This window comes from Leuciscus leuciscus (assembly GCF_965113295.1).
Source record: "Leuciscus leuciscus genome assembly, chromosome: 21".
NCBI lineage: Eukaryota > Metazoa > Chordata > Actinopteri > Cypriniformes > Leuciscidae > Leuciscus > Leuciscus leuciscus.
The window spans coordinates 18,260,933-18,272,682 of NC_138745.1; the positions used below are offsets into that span (position 1 = coordinate 18,260,933).

Consider the following 11,750-nt stretch of genomic DNA (forward strand, 5'->3'; position numbering starts at 1 on the left):
TGGCCCCCTACTTGACTAGTCCTGCCTGTATCCGTCTGTCTCCTCTCACGACCCGTCCGCTCAACCCATAATTCCCAGCGTCGGCACAACATGGAAGAGGCCAACAGCTGTAAGAGAACAATATTTTGGCTGTAAAATAACTCAAAGAATCGAGCGCCGGGATTAATTTGAACGCTGCGAGTCGGCCGTGGTCATGAACAAGTAAGTGGGATTGCGTTTGTGCCATTTATTTGAGCCCGAGGTTGTAAAGATGAGGGATCGCGCACGACTGAAATCACAGCCGCTCAAGCGAGAGATGCATTTCAGCGCCGAGCATCATTGTTTCTGCTGCAATATACTGTGGCGATTAGCATACGCTTTTAGCATAAAAATTCGATCTACCTTTGCAGGCGTACATACATACCAGTCTCTGCGTGCTCTTTACATCGCATTTATCGCCGAATATTCTCGGCGGATTGTGTTACTGTGTGTGGCTATAATTAGTGATGGTGACGAATGGATGAATGGTCATTATATATCACACTCATGTACAGGACAAGAACGAGAGAGGCGTTATAATTACAGCTCGTTATTATCAAAGAAATTGTACCCTGGAAGATCCCGATTCTCAGTGTATCAGATTTCGTTTGTTGTAGCGTAGTAAAGCGTGCGGTGTGGAGATGGGCTGTTAGCAGTAGCTCTTTCATCTGCATGCTATTGCTGGCTAGCCCCGTCCATCACTTAGTTCAATAAAACGCTTCACTTTGGTTGTGTTTTTTAAGCTTTGTCTTTAGTGTGTATTCCTGTGTAGAGGTATATGTAACGTTACACACACGAGTTTGTTTAACATCTTGTGTTGTGAAGTTCTCACGGTTCACTCGTTCGCGTTAGTTAGCCGTTAGCTGCTAATGGAGTCATTTAGACCGAGATGTGTTTGGTAATTGTGATGAACGACTAGATTAGCCGGATTTGATAAAAGATTACATTTTGACTCAGTTTAGCTCTGAAAAGTAGGAAGTAAACTTATAAACAATGTGAAATCAAAGCATCACTGCACCTAAACTTGCTTTAATTTATCATATCACATGTATTAAGAGACTGGGCCATATCAATAAGATTAAGTAGCTATCCATTAACGTTAGCTGATCACAATAGAGAACAATGCTGCGGCAACCCGCAGACTCGGAGCTTGGACCGTGTTTTATTTTCTGAAAAGATGATACATCTCATATTAAGGAAGTTTTAAGTATTTATTGAAACAATTTCCTGTGTGTTTCCGAATATAGAGTTTTCATAGTCGTCATTTAGTCGTCGCAAGTATCTCTAATCTAATGATGCTAAGGCTAACAGATTATCAAAAATGACTGATTTGGATCTTCACAGGGGTTGTTTGTATTTATTTCCGTGAACTTGTGCTTTTTTAACCCAATAATCAAAACTAAAGCTATTATTTTTAAATGATCACAATACTGTGAGTAATCTCCATCATTTCCTTACTATTACATTTTAGACAGCCTTGACTAGACTGATTCTATAAATGTACCCCATTTTCACATTTAGACCATGTATATTATAAATAGCCCTGTCAATTTTGCAACAAAGAAATTAAATACAATATAAAACGCTTGATAATAGATTTTTTTTAAGTGATACAGTGATAGTTGAAGTCACTGATTGGTAAACACTAAATGGTGGGTTTTTTTTTTTAGCTTTCATCTCAACTGCTTCAGTCAGAAGCTCTGGAGTCTTTCTGACCTTTAAGAGGTCTTAAATTGTCAATGACCTGCAAAGAAATTATAACCTTGATTTTAAAGATATGATGTCTCTGGTGGTATAGCAAACCAAAGCAGCAGAAACTATATCTGATTTTGCTTTGTCATAAAAAGCTGCATTACAATTACTATTGGCCTAGCCTAATCACATGACAGTATGTAATGCACAAAATGTGCACATTTCCCTGAATCACCAGCCAGTGTAGTAACTGACATCAATTGTATTTATGGACCAGGAATAATTAAGAAAATGCATTGCATATTAAATACTACTAAACTTACTTTGACTTTTTCTATAAATAACTAATATACTAATACTACTCGGTAGTTTATGCATTAAGCTACTACGTTAATGTCCTAATCAATCTCATTTTTTCTTGTCTTCATAGCATATTTCATCAATGAACTTTGCTCTTTGGAAGACCCAAGCATGAGTATTATCCAGGACAAGCTAGGCAATGAGTTTTTACGGAACGGAGGCATGGACCCCAACTTCCCCCCCAGCATGATCATGTTCAGCCATTTACCTCCAGTGACCAGCTTCACACGCCTGACTTCACAAACCTCCATGACGGATCTTCCCCAGGAGATGATCCTGAAGAAGGAGCGTGACTCTCCTGACCATGGTGGTGGCTTTCTCCACAGTATGGGTATCAAACAGGAGAAGCTCAGCGAGTTGGACTACCGCCTCCCAATGTATGCAACGGGAACCGGGACACCAGGAGGAAAAAGCACTGATATGCTGGACATGTCACTTGGCAACCACCAGAATATACTTTTGCATGACCTAAGCCTTACCAACGTATGTCTAGATGATAAATGAGGAGTTATCAATACATGGTGCACTCCATACTGTACTATACTGTCTATGTGGTTTTTATTTTAAGCTGTTTTCCTTTGCTTCATTAGCAGTTTTCTGGAAGACTGGGGAAAGACCCAAAAGAATCTGGACCTAGAAGAGGAAGAAGAGCAAATGGAGAAGGATCAGAGGGCAAAGCCAGAAGGAAACAAGGGGACTCTGCAAAGGTGTATATGCCTTTTCATTAATCACTGTCATTTAAAGGGTCACAAAACTCTAAAACTGATTTTGACATTTTAACTGATATGAACGGGATGCACATCAATGAAAACAATGATAGCAGTCATTGTTTATTATTAAAGGTCCCCTATTATGCTAAATCCACTTGGACATAAATGTGTGTTGGCATCACCCTAAAATAATAAAAATTCACCCACTCATATTACTTATTATTTTATATATACTCATCATATAATTTTTTTTAATCCCCTTTCAACCAAAGCAGTTTCATTAGACATGTTGTTTTGATTCTCTGAGCAGTGTGACATCATACCCCTGCCACTGACTGACAGAACTATATTACCATAGTGTCCATCCGTCAGCGAGTTGTACTCTATTCGCCCTTTTCTTTGTGCTCCAAGCAGCTGTAGCTACAAAAATGTCTCTTAAGCAATCCCGGTGTTCTGTGGTAGGATGTAAGAGTGAACATAAAGCCTTGATTATACTTTCGCCTGGCTCCGCAGCGCGAGTCTCCGCAGACTGCGCGCGCACCTCCCCAAACGGACGAGGTGTTTATACCTGACGCGCTTGCCGTTGTACTATTCTGTGAAATGACAGGGGGCGACTCAAGTAATTGCCCAGGCAGCAACATAGTTTCGGCCCACATCTGGGCCATGTGGAATCCACTTGTACCAGATGTGGGCCAAATCTTAACCATCAGGAATCAAAGGTGAGAAGAAGAAAGGTCCACACGTAACAATGTTTATTTTAGTACATCACCACCAATACCACACTACAAAAAGAATCGTGTAAAATCCAGTAAACCCTGAGATTATTACTTGTGACATTAGAACAAAATTTGTGGATATGAAAACATGTATGTAGGCTATTATTATGCGCCGCTAGTTTACCTCTGCCTCTTTAGCTTTGCGTTTAGACACTTAGACACAGTGTATGTTTCCTCAGTAAAGTAACACAAAAGTGTTGTTTGCATTTCCCCCATGATGCAGTCAGAGTTGGAGTTTGACTACCACATGGAAAATGTGGCTGCAACGATATTTAATATGTAACCACACATGCGGTGCATGTATGAGAGCAGTTTATGCACGCAACAAAGCGATTAGTTTAACAACTCTTGCAGCGTGAATCACAGTTAATTTTATGGACCGACCAGCGTGTTTAACTTATTATGGACATATTTAATTTACTGTAATGCTCCAAACATGAACTAGCATTGTGTATTCTATGCTCACATATTTAATCATGTCGTCTTCGAATGAAATATATATGTGCAAATAAGGACACTGGTACAGCTACACGTCTAATCATGAACGCGATGACACAATTAATTATTCTGATACACAGAAGACAATGATGTAGACTGAAAATTCAACGAAGAATGGTCAAAAACATAACTATACCTTTATTCTTTCTGTTAAACTGATTAGTGTCATTTGTTCAGAGATTGTAGTGCTCGTAAAGGTGATACATATTAGACCTTTTAAATGTTCTTCCTCATTTTTCAGACCAGTAGCTCTACTATAATGCTGATTTGTTGATACTTCTAAGAATAATTTATCAAAACATATGATTTGTTCATGATAGTTGTAGTCTTTAAAGAAAAGATTTGTGAGTTTGTTGTCATGAGGCTGTTTTTTTTCTACACATTTTAATATTCATTTGTCTGTATAATGAGTGTGTTGCAGGTATTTTATTGTATTTTATTGGTTGTTGTCTCCCCTCTTCCCACCCTATACACTCCCGCTTTACACTCACATTTCTTGAGTCTTTTTAAATTCTGAGGTGTGAACGACCAGTGCTAAAACAGGGGTGTTTCATGACACTTTAAAGGGATAGTTCACCCAAAAACCCTCATGTCGTTCCAAACCCGTAAGACCTTCGTTCCAAACCCGTAAGACCTTCGTTCATCTTCGGAACACAAATTAAGATATTTTTGATGAAATCTGAGAGCTTTCTATCCCTCCATAGATAGCTACGCAACTGACTCTTTGATGCTTCAAAAAGTTCATAAAGAGATTGATTGACTGATGAACAGATTGAATTTAGGCTTTATTCCATATATAAACACTGATCAGCGAACATAAAAGAAGCTCAACTGAACCTGCTTGACGCGTGAGAACAAACCTCTTTTGCGAATCTCAAACGTGCTACATAACAAACGAGAATGAACCTCATTGGTTCTTGCACGAACATGCTTGAGCTTCCGTTTACCACAACTGATTACCGGTATGTGTGATTTGATGAATGTTTATATGTGAATAAAAGCCTAAATTCAAAATGATTATGAAAATGAAAATTGATTACTGAAGAAGTGTAAATTTATTTATCAACTTTTAATTCAACATTTACTTAAAACATAACAAATGCACCTATATCATGACCTTTCAAAAATAAAGTGGTGATTTAGGTAGTTTTTACAATATATTTATTATAGGTATGTGTATATGTTATTTCATGTACAAACGTAACCCAGGTGCCAAGGTGGAGATTTTTTTTTTTTAATAGTGTCTGTGATTTAAATGTCATTAAAATAGTGGTAGATACATATTTCAGAACAAATGAATAAATATCAAGATGCGTATTGAATGTATAACTAAAGGCTGAAAAAAATGTATTTTATTTTATTACACACAAAGTTAATACATTGAGAAGTTTAATTTCTTTTTGTCTACTTGCTGTTTTAGTCACTCATGCTGGATGGGGATTCTGGGCCCCTCTCTCCCAACTCTAAACCGCACATATGCGAGCACTGCAATGCAGCCTTCCGCAGTTCTTATCATCTGCGCAGACATGTGCTCATTCACACAGGTGAGCAGCTTATATTCCCAATTTCACTACCCTTTTCAGATTCAGACTCAAACAGCGTTCATGGGATATTTTGGTGAACAACATTAATGGAATTCTTTTTTTTATTGTATAGGTGAGAGGCCTTTCAGATGCAGTCAGTGTAATATGAGCTTCATACAGAAGTATCTGCTGCAGCGGCATGAGAAAATCCACAGTGGTGAGTCAGTCTACTTTTAGGCTTGTTCGACTTGAACCGGCGCTGCACAGACCGATCGGTTTATGACATCAAAGTACCGCGAGAGCAATTCAAAAGCATAAGGAGCCGTCTACTTTCTATTCGCTCTCGCGGTACTTTGATGTCATTCACCGATCGGTCTGTGCAGCGCCGGTTTAAGTCGAACAAGCCTATAGTCTTATACTTGTCAAAAACAAATATTATGATGGTGCTGAGATTTATTTATTTATTTTGTATTTTTTGCTCAACAGGGGAGAAACCGTTCAGCTGTGATCAGTGCAACATGCGCTTTATTCAGAAGTACCACATGGAGAGACACAAAAGAACACACAGTGGAGAAAAGCCATATAAATGTGATACCTGTCTACAGGTAAGTCCTAACACAAAATGCTTTTTGACTTAATGACAAATAATAATGTTCACAATAAAGGAAAGGAAAAAAAGGCCACCTTATTTTTCAATGCAGAATAAGCTATTTCTTGGGAATGTTCAAACCTCCCATTCTTTTTCCGCTATAGGTCAATTATAGGGTAAGCCAAAAGAATAACAAAGAGCAGAATAACAGCTCTTTGTTTGAATTTAAACCACTGTGTGGTTGCATCGCCCAGCCCTAGCGTGAATTAACATATGGTCATTATCGAAGATATGTATTCAACTCCTTTTATGTATGAATTTTTTATTTGTATGTATCCATAAAAAAAATTAAAAAAATTATTTTTGTCTTATATTCAGATAAAAAAGTAAGTGTTAAAGAAACTCTTGAACTTAAAATGTTACAAAATATGTGCAATGTAAATGTAGTCGAACAATCATGGCAAACTTAGAGGTAGATCAACATCTGTAATAAGTAGGGGTGTAATGGTTCACAAAATTCACGGTTCGGTTCAATACGACACGGTGTCACGGTTCGGCACGTTTTTGATACAGCAAAAAGAAAGTAATGCCAGAGAAATTTCCTTGATTTAAAAAAACAAATTTTATGATAAGTTTTATGATAAAATGCTTTTTAAATAAGTGTGAGTTTTCCTACTTCTTTTAGTTTTTATAAATGGGGATAATCTTTGTAGGATGAACAAATAATGGTTTGGCCATCACATTATAAATAACATTTATATATGATAATTTGAGTTTTGAAGTGCTGAAAAAGATGTGTTTTAAAATGTACTTGAAAGCATTTTACTATTCCTGCCAAACCTCCATAGTTACAGTTAGTGTTACTACATTAAATCCATGGTGAATATTGCTGATCTGTGGACTTAAAGCCTATAACTAGTTCATTCATGGCACAATGTTTCTCCAGGTTTCCACGTCAGCGCTGTTTGAACCGTTAATAACTGAGAAATTTGAATGCTTCTCATTAGATCTCGCAGCGATTGTTATTACTTCAGTGGCGAATTCAAATGCTTTCTTTACTAGATCTCTTAGCGCTGTGTAGTAACGGTGTCGCTTCATCAAGATCGGTTACCGACAATGATGTACCGTCGATAAGTACCGAATCTACCGATACCATTTTATCGCCCAGCCCTAATGTGAATTAACATATGCTCATCATCGAAGATATGTATTCAAGTCATTTTATGTATGAATTGCATTTTTTTAATGCACTTTTGAATAAGTTAATTGTTTTGGACAAAATAATGAGCATCAGGAACCCTTTCTTTCTTGCTCCATAGTATTTCTCAAGGACGGATCGATTACTGAAGCACAAGAGAACCTGTGGAGAAGCCATAAAGAAAGGTCTGGACCCAGGGATGTTGGACCTTGGAGACGAGGACGTGGGACAAGGCAGCTACTTACTCACTCAGGGAAACACCAGCGCCCCACCACGCAAGAGGGGCAAGTCCAAAAGTGGCAATGATGGAGGAGAGCGGCGAAGGAAGAAAGGAGCAGCTGCGGGAGGAGGAGTGCAGATGGCACGAGGACTCAGCCCACATGACTACACTTTGGACATGCCCAGTGGGTCAGGGGCATCTTCTTCAGGGGCTCTGGCTGAGACGAGTATGGACCACCAGCATGGACGCACACCCAAGCTTGTCTTTAAGAAAGGTGGCCACAAGGGAATGGATAAGGGTCAGGTTTCTATGGAGGAGGTCAACCATGAGCAGAAGCTGCTGGCGCAGAAGCAAGGCTCTATGGACCTGTCTGGAGCCGGAAGTATGGATGGTCTCAGCCTCCTCCAAACCTCCGGTGGCCCCAAACAAGGAGGTACCAGCAGCAACTACGACGATGCAATGCAGTTTTTGAAAAAAAGACGCTACCTGCATGCTGCAAACAGCAGTGCTGCAGCTGACTTCAGCTCTGTCCACCTTCCGCAGCCGACGGTCATCCAAGGCGGCATAGGAGAACCAACACTAGCCTTGCTTGACACCTCGCCTTTGGTAAGCGTTGACAAGCATGACAAATCAGGGATCCCAGATGAGGTGCTACAGAGCCTGTTGGACCACTACAGCCACAAATCTGATGGCTCTCACCACGATGTGACATTTGATTTGCAAGATTCACACCATGTGGAATTGCAGCCTGCCTCCACCACTTCTGAACTGGGCCAGGATGAGGGATCTCCTGGCTCTGGAGACAAGAGTGGGGTGATGAACGAGTACTCCAAGTTCTTGCTCCAGACCCTGGAGAGAACCAGCCACAGCAGCAGTTTCATTTTGGGCCCGTCCGGACCCTTCCCAAACCTCCTATCATCTAGCAGCAGCCCTGTTAGCGCACTCTTCCCAGAAAAGAACATCTACACCACCTCGCCACTGGATTGTGGATTTGGACAGCCCGTTTCCTCCCCTCTTGCACCTTCCTCTTCAACTTCCCTAAGTAAGTCCCATTTTGGTATGCTGGTAGGTTCTCCGTCACCCTCCCATGCCTCACCATCCTCCCAGCAGGCCTTTCATCTCAGCAGTCTGGAGCCAGTCCCTCACCAGCAGCTTACTCCATCTCAAGAGCTCACCGACCAGCTGGAGAAGCAGCATTCGCCACCGTACACTCTCGCAACTCAGGAGCTGACCAATGGCAGCCAGAAAGACCAGCAGACCAAGGACGGCAGATCTTCAGTCAGTGGCAGCAACAATGGGAGCGGCACCGTTGGCGGCTCATCTAATGGCTCTGTCTATCCTGACCTCACTGCCCTGGATCCATCTAAGGAAGTGGACATGCGTTCCACCTACCAGATAGAGAACTTCGCCCAAGCCTTCGGCTCTCAGTTCAAGTCTGGTTGCCGAACCCCACTAGGTTACGGCGGCGACCCGCGAGGCATCACAGAGGTCGACCACAGGATACAGCGGACTGAATTCTCAGGGTATACTAGTCTCTTAGCAGATGTCAACGAGCCGATTAGCTCAGGATCCAAAACCCCCACAAGCCAAAGCTACAGGTAAAGGTTAAGGGAACTCACCTGACCCTGTTATGTGGGATGAGGACTGTCTCTAATGCGTCCCTCTCCTCGCTGAGTAAAACTTTAATTATTACACTGCCATTAAATGTCAATAGAAGACATTACCAGGGAAGGTCTACAAGACCTCAGATGCAATTTTTCATGTTTTTTAATGTGTTTTAGTCTTTTTGTTTTATTAGTGTAGTGGATGTAAGGCTAGAATTAAATGAAATTTCCAGCGATGTTAGAGGCTAGCGAAGGACTTTTTCAGAAACCTTGTATGTCTTAGCAATCATAGTTCAGTTGTAAGATTAAGTTAATAATTGAAGATGATTTACAATAATAACAGATGTCAGGGAGTGGCCCAGTATTCAATGGCAAAAAAATGTATTGTCTGTTACAATGATCTAAAGTATTACTCAGGAAAAAGCAGTAACTTTTTTTAAACAGGGTGTGCTAGCGCCCTTTTTTTTACAGGTGTACTTTTTTAAATGACAGTGAAGCTTTTTGTTTTCGAAATTCCTTGAAGAAAAAGACAAAGCCAATCGGGAAACTGCGTGTTCAGTGGAATGACACTGGTGACCTTTCCACTTCTTGTGCATTTGTAAAGTTTATGGTACTTCTAATATCAATGTGAAAACACTTTCATCCCTAAGGGCCATGTTTAAAACAAAAAAATATACTGGTAGTCAAGTAGGCAGATACAAACATTCTTGAGTATGTAGATATTTATTTGTAGCTACATGGAATTTGCATAACTAATGTCTCAGGGTGAGCAGTGATTCTTATCCCCTTCTTTAAACTTTACTTTTTGTCAGCTGACATCACTTTGGTCTCTCAAGGAATCAAATAAGCACTTTTATAAACCACTGAAAGCAAGAATTCAGATTCAGGACACATAAAACTATTATTTTTGATGAAGAAAGCTGTGATTTTATTTTAATTTTTTTTAAAGTGGGGGAGGGAACGGCAGATTTGCTATGACAAAGGGCATTTTTGAATATTCATTGGAGGGTATAGGCGATATTTTGTTCCTTTAATTAAAAACACTGTTATTGGACATGAATGCCACTTTTTTATAGTTGTGGGCTATTCTGAAGCATTTTTGTGCTGAAGGTGTTCAGGTATCATGACTATTTGACTTGGGCTGAGCAGCATCATTTGGAGTTCTACCTCTTATAGTGTGGTTTTGAATTTAATGCCTGACACAATTGCAAGCTTCCCTTTTAAATATTTGGAGGGAGGAGAACCTAAGAACCTAATGAATCAGAAGTAAAGGACCTAAACCTGTGGTGTTTTTGTTTTTAAATGAGCAGTGAATTAGGAAAAGACTGTTGAGACGAGGTGTTTTCTTCCCAATGCAATTTTTGATGTCCTTTTGAAAGAGTGGTGGGCTGCTTTGTCTTCCTGGTTTTTGGCCCATGCAGCAAGACTGTGTCCCGCGTGAGGCCTTTCGGTGGTCTTGCCGTGTTTCCCTGCCTTTTACGTAAACCTGTCCCAGAGAAATGCCATGGGTGCGATGCTATCAAGAACAAAGTCTGAATGCTGCACTCCAAACTCGTTCCATGCTTTTATAGAATGAAATGAAAAAATAAGGAAAAAAGAGTGGCGTGAAGAATAGGATTGACCTTAATATACCTCATATCATTGTAAAAATGAGAAACCAGGGACATGTTTCATGTAGTGGAAATATTGTATTGTGTATAATCCTTTAATGCCACCTGTGTTTACAGTTAAAGCTGATTTCTTGGAATACAAATGTACTTTTTTTTTTCTTTCTGTTAAGCGGTGATGCCAAGCAGTGTTTCATTGTAGAATAATCCCTAGAATTTCATGAAATCTCTCGTTTCCCCCTTGTTTTTGTTACTTGCCATGTGTTCTTCTGATATGATTTCTAGAGAGACTTTGTTTACAATAATGTACAAAAACACTAAAAATGTTTTTGTTTTCTTTTTGTTTCTGATATGCATGATATGAAGTTGTTTTTATGGCTTTCTTCTGATCTATTGCACCAAATGTTTGTAGCATATATGTCCCCGACTTCAGTCTCATTTGTCACAGGGCTGTACGTGTCAGATGACTTTATAAATGATTAGGTAAGCCAATAAAAACTTTTTGTTATAAAAAAAAAAAAAAAAAAAAAACTTATCATATTTGTCCAGATAAGGTTAGTGAAGTAACTTCAGGGCAGCTGATGTCAAGACAGGAAATGGGAATGAGTGTTTTCATGCTGGGATGTTTTCTCTGCTCTTAGTAATGCGGGAAAATGGAATGTGCAGTTTTTTTTACTGAGCTTATAGATAGAGGAAAAGGTGTGTAAGCATAAGGCTAATTAAAAAGATATTTGTGCTACAGTGAATATTAATGTAGCTATTTTTCTAGTATACCACTGTTGGCCAACAATTAAATGACATCAAGGTAAGAAATTAGGATAATCATTAGCTGATGACAACTTGTTAGAAGTGCTATGGAGAGTTAAATTCTCATTAAAATCTAAATATTAAAACAAATAATTTGAATTAGATTGTATACTACATTATAGTATAAAATGTAGTTGCGTTACCATTT

General features: G+C 39.5%; 1 protein-coding gene across 2 annotated transcripts; it reads left to right on the top strand.

Annotated features, from left to right (window-relative positions):
• The first annotated feature begins 37 nt into the window (after window positions 1-37).
• znf281b (zinc finger protein 281b) lies at window positions 38-11,132 on the top strand. Of its 2 annotated transcripts, none has more exons than XM_082152723.1 (7): window positions 38-201; window positions 2,141-2,553; window positions 2,664-2,777; window positions 5,475-5,598; window positions 5,711-5,794; window positions 6,064-6,182; window positions 7,486-11,132. In XM_082152723.1, exons 2-7 carry the CDS (start codon window positions 2,182-2,184, stop codon window positions 9,184-9,186), a joined length of 2,514 nt encoding a protein of 837 aa, XP_082008849.1. In that variant the 5' UTR covers window positions 38-201; window positions 2,141-2,181; the 3' UTR covers window positions 9,187-11,132. The 2 variants fall into 2 exon arrangements, with proteins under 2 accessions (XP_082008849.1, XP_082008848.1); XM_082152722.1 differs by having other exon boundaries at window positions 40-201; window positions 2,661-2,777.
• Window positions 11,133-11,750: the final 618 nt, after the last annotated feature.